The sequence below is a fragment of the Benincasa hispida genome, chromosome 11 (assembly GCF_009727055.1).
Source record: "Benincasa hispida cultivar B227 chromosome 11, ASM972705v1, whole genome shotgun sequence".
NCBI lineage: Eukaryota > Viridiplantae > Streptophyta > Magnoliopsida > Cucurbitales > Cucurbitaceae > Benincasa > Benincasa hispida.
In genome coordinates, this window is record NC_052359.1 from 25,462,870 (window position 1) to 25,467,643 (window position 4,774).

The following is a 4,774-nucleotide window of genomic DNA, read 5'->3' on the forward strand; positions in this document are numbered from 1 at the left end:
TTTTGGATTACACTTCTCATTTAACATATTTTGTCTCCTAATGGAAGCTGACAAAGGAATCCTTGCTGGTTTAGCAACCACCAAGAGCTGGACACCTCAATAATTGTCTGATAGCTACTACAAATGGGGGTGTTGTAACTTTATTATTTATTATTATTATTTTGGTTTATTTCAAACGTAATACAGTTGTTAAGTTGTTGGTGGTGGGATTTCTTGTTGCAAAAAAAAGTTGAAAACTATTCAAGTTTACAAATTGTGTCGTTAAAATTTATATAATAATAACAATAACAATAATAATAATTGTTCCAAAAGTTTTCTGATAATTCTTCAAGTTTACTTACTTTTACAATTTCGACCTTTTTAGTTCTGGTCAGCAACTTATGTTCAATTAAATAAGCCACTCAAATTACTATGAAAGTTGTCTATCATAGATTAAAAAAGAAAAATTACACTAGAAAACCACTGCAATGTCATTTCAAGTTTAACACCTTTTGATATATGAAAGAGAGAACATAAAACATCTCGATAGATATTACGAGGAAACCACATTATGGCGACTTCCTTCGCCAATTTGTTAGTGCTCTGCACAAAAGCCCACAACTTATTCAAGCGAATCAAGCCTCTGCCAAAACAAAGACACATCACAAAACAAAATAATAGTAATAATAATGAAACACCACTCTGTTGGATCAAGCATGCAAGTCTTAGGAAACATAGATGTCCATTAGCCAATCAAATAACAAAATAGGTCGTTGTGTCTTCAATGATTCTGGGGTATTAAACATGTAAGGAAAGAAAAGAAAAAAACGGTGAAACAGTTCTTTTGGTCATTAGGAATTTCAACAGTTCTCGAGTCATTGTTACAGCAAGAAATCAAGGGAGCTTTCTGTTATTAATTGAATGGCTAAAAGAGACCAAACTCACTCATGAATTCCTCCTAATTGTCGCCAGGCAAAGAACCAGATCCAGCCTTCTTCCAAATCTCAACCCATTCGACCATGGATTCAGCAGCACGAGCAAACATCGGATTGGAACGACCAAGCTGCTCTCTTACTGCCTTTGCAATCTCGAGGAAACAAGCTTCAGCTGTAACTGCTGCTTCTGATAGCCTAAGAGTTTGAAAGAAGGGAACAACTTCTTCCATCAACTTCACCCCTTCCCACTCTTTTTTCAAGCTCTCTATAGCATTTCCTCTTTCATTTCTCCAAACATATGGCAGCCCACTTTTCACACCGAGCTTTAAGTGATCACATGTTACCTTAATGCATAATCCACACCATATATCTTCCATGGTTTCCCACCGAAGCTTTCCTTCCCCAGCCAATCTCAGTGCTGGACATAGAGCAGGACCAACCGCCTCTCGATCAAATGCAACATTGATTCCACTCACAGGCAACATTGCTCCGACTGGAATAGTGAGGACTGCATCAACAAAGCACGTGTTCCTCAGACTTGGCTTGAGGGCTTGTGTTGGTGCATCATAATCTGCTAGATTGAGCCACAGTCCACATGATAGACTACAAGCAACCCCACTTCTTAAGCTAAATGGGTAACCACGGACGAAGTCTGCTCCTTTCCTAAATGGATCATACAGTGTGTTGAAGAAGAAAGGAGTGGCCGGAGTCGAAAGGTTTGATAAGTGCTGCGCTACAATATCTATTAACAAGCCCTTATCATCTTTGGCTGGAACACAGTCATCATCAACTGAGATGATATATTTTTTTCTCGACATGAGGTAGCCAAAGTATCGGCAAGAGTAACCAGAGAATTTAATTGAATTGGAAGTACCAACAATTCTATCTATGTCTTGTAGAGAATAGACATCCACGTCGAAGCCATCTGGAATTTCAAGGTCCTCTTTGAGTTCAGGATCCTTGACAATAATCAAGTGGTATCGGGTGAAAATAGGTCTCCATTCATTCATAAATGATGTCAGATCAGAGTGGAGTGCTCCGATCACAATGTCAACTTCGCTATCCTTAATATTAAGCTGGGACATCTTTCAAACTTTTTAAGAAAATAAAAACAATGATCTGTGATATAATTTTGAATATATAAAAATACAGATTGGCAAGTCTCCTTAAAAGAAGCAGCTGAAGATTAATGCTCTAAAATGCAATCACAGCATATCATTGAATCCTAGAATTTTTCTGAACACCCTGCATCAAGTATTCAGTGTAAGGAAAAGAAATGGATAAACCCACAACAAAATCAATGAAGTAACAGAACATTGGTATATCTAGATTTTTCTTACTGGTAGGAAGAACAGGGGTGACAACTTGCTGGATATTGAATGCCTCAATGAGCAAAAGAACTTCATCTTTTCCACTTGCCACAAACAACTTTAAAATTCTCTCGTTTAATTTTCCAGCTCTTAAAGTTTCCTGCTTCATGAAAGTATTTCATCTACTCAGTAACTCTCAAGTCCTAGCCAGTAAAGAAGGCTCAACATAAAATATAGTGAAAAGAGATATCTAGCAGTGAAGCAATAATTTCAATTTTCAGTTTTCTGTACTATAACTCCAAGCAACTCTTAATGCACTCAACATTGAAAAAGTTGCTAGCTAATCAGCTATATTTATTGTATAGGATTTTTTAACATTGTGTACAAAGGTCTAACCACAGGAACTAATGGGGTATCCCCCTCAATCCCTTGGCCTTCATTTCCACATGCAATCATTATTACATAGAGATCCTTTCTTCGATACATGGAAATGGTTCCAGGGTCTTCCTTTTGGAAGATAAGCAGCTGCAAGATTTTTTTTTTATCCACTTTTTACCCTCAGCTCAATGCTGTATCTCTAGCTCATTTTCTACTATAGAAACGGCATCTCACAGGGTCTTCTCCAGAGAAAGAGATAATAAATTAGCCTCATTGCTATTATGATTGGGAACCTTTAGACCCTAATTTGCAAGCAAATGATTTCAGATTCTTTTCATGCATACACGAGCTAAAAACTAAGCCATCTAAAAAAGAAGATGACAAAAGAAAAAAAGATCAGACCCAGTTCCATCTGAAAAACTAAACCATCTAAGACGATCCGTGTTTAGTATGCATACATTAGCTAAATCCAAAAATTAGATATTCGGATGCACCCACTGATCCCTCTAGTTCCTATGATTATTTTGCGTCATTGTAATTTGAGCATTAGTCTCTTTTAATTTCATCGATGAAAAGTGTTTTATCCGTTTAAAAAGAAAAAGATAAAATCCAAAAATTAGTAATGAACGGCAAAAGTTCAACGTATTTCAACATCATAAAATCACATATAGACCATTCTAGATCCATTAATTGTAAATACACAAATTGATTTTTTAAGCTCATATAACGCCTTCTACACACAACAAGTTACAAATGAACCGTTGCTGTCTTCATTATTATTATTTGTTTTATTTTTAGAGGAACAAACAAATAACTGATTTCAATAAATACAATAATCGATGTTGTCTAGAATCTTCACATTCTGGCAAAGCAAAGTAAAAAGTCACAAAAACAAAATTTTAAATTAAGCAGAGATGAAAATATCACAATTGTCGCAACATCCATATCGGAGAAGATATGCGAAGCGTCGATATAATCATAAATACAGAATCATCCAAACTTCCATTGGCATTTCTACAAAACAAAACTCCACCCTCCAACTATTCAATCTTTTCACCTTTTTTTTTTTTTTCAAAAAAAACAACAGACCGGAAGAGGGTTGAGTCATAAATCTTGATGAAGCCACAAGATTGTAGATAGCGTTGACCAAATGTAATAAACAATCAACAAAAACCCAACTCCCCAATTCAATAAGCACCACGATCGGACAAATCCAAGATTCAAACATAGAACAAAAAAACCCAGATGAGAAAAAGCATCGAAGTAGAGAGTAAGTAGGAAATTAACACACACACGCTCAAATGCAACACAAAACCAAGATGAATTACACCATATCTATAAAATTAGAGAAAGCGAAAGAGAAGTACCAGGAAAAGGTCGAGGACGATATGATCAGGGAGAAAGGAGAGATCAGAAATACGAGAGAGATTATGGATGGCAGAATGAATAGTGAGAGACAAGAGGGATGGAGGGGTTGTCATTCAAAATATATATACAGATCATAATTTCTCTTTGCTGAGAATACACACACAATCTGTCTCTGTGTGAATCAAATTCTCTCTCTACAAGCCCATAGGGCAAGGAGTGAAGGACAAGGGAATTGGTCTAAGCTTTGTCCCGAGATTGGTGTCTTGCAGCAGAGACAACGCTGTGTATTCTCCGTCGCTGATCAAGGGACCGACATTTACTAGACTTTTTCTTCTCTCTCCGTACCTTACACGTGTGCTCAGGTGCTGGATTGGGCCTCCTGAATCTGAATTCTGGCCCATGGGTTCGGTCTTAAACGTAATCCGGATGGGCTTGTGGCCCAAATTAAAATAATGGACAGAAAAGACACCTCTTGGTCTATCTTCACCAATTGGCACATGTTGAATGATCAAATTAGTTTAGGGTATGTTTGAAGAATATTTGTAATATTTAGTGGAATAAGATAAAAAAATCTAAAAAATATATTACATCTTTAAAATATTTGCAAATAGGGATGAGTTGATTAGTCAATCTTTGATTTTTTTTTAATTTCCAATTTTGTCCTCTCTTTCTTCTTTTTCCCTTTCTTTTTCTTTTCTTTTATTTCCTTCCTTTTTCCTTTCTTTTAATCTTATTTCTTTCTTCGATTTTTGCTTATTCATTTTTTTTTCTTCGATTTTTGCTTATTCCTTTCCTTTTTTAGCT

At 36.0% G+C, this 4,774-nt stretch overlaps 2 protein-coding genes across 3 annotated transcripts; both read right to left on the bottom strand.

Moving 5' to 3' along the window:
* Positions 1 to 684: 684 nt before the first annotated feature.
* On the bottom strand, positions 685 to 2,035 carry LOC120091152 (probable UDP-arabinopyranose mutase 5). Its single transcript, XM_039049030.1, has one exon. It carries the CDS (start codon positions 1,997 to 1,999, stop codon positions 938 to 940), a length of 1,062 nt encoding a protein of 353 aa, XP_038904958.1. The 5' UTR covers positions 2,000 to 2,035; the 3' UTR covers positions 685 to 937.
* Positions 2,036 to 2,131: 96 nt separating this feature from the next.
* Positions 2,132 to 4,274, bottom strand: LOC120091153. Of its 2 annotated transcripts, none has more exons than XM_039049032.1 (3): positions 3,970 to 4,274; positions 2,255 to 2,384; positions 2,132 to 2,159 (listed from the first exon to the last, which is right to left on the bottom strand). In XM_039049032.1, exons 1-3 carry the CDS (start codon positions 4,081 to 4,083, stop codon positions 2,140 to 2,142), a joined length of 264 nt encoding a protein of 87 aa, XP_038904960.1. In that variant the 5' UTR covers positions 4,084 to 4,274; the 3' UTR covers positions 2,132 to 2,139. The 2 variants fall into 2 exon arrangements, with proteins under 2 accessions (XP_038904960.1, XP_038904959.1); XM_039049031.1 differs by having other exon boundaries at positions 2,255 to 2,387.
* Between the last annotated feature and the right edge of the window lie 500 nt (positions 4,275 to 4,774).

Excerpts from the sequence above, each read along its gene's own strand:
- LOC120091152 (XM_039049030.1), bottom strand. The coding sequence starts at position 1,999 with ATGTCCCAGCTTAATATTAAGGATAGCGAAGTTGACATTGTGATCGGA.
- LOC120091153 (XM_039049031.1), bottom strand. The coding sequence starts at position 4,083 with ATGACAACCCCTCCATCCCTCTTGTCTCTCACTATTCATTCTGCCATC. Across the intron at positions 2,388-3,969 it reads TCGTCCTCGACCTTTTCCTG|CAGGAAACTTTAAGAGCTGG; the intron begins GTACTTCTCTTT and ends ACTTTCATGAAG. Across the intron at positions 2,160-2,254 it reads CACCCCTGTTCTTCCTACCA|GGTGTTCAGAAAAATTCTAG; the intron begins GTAAGAAAAATC and ends TACTTGATGCAG.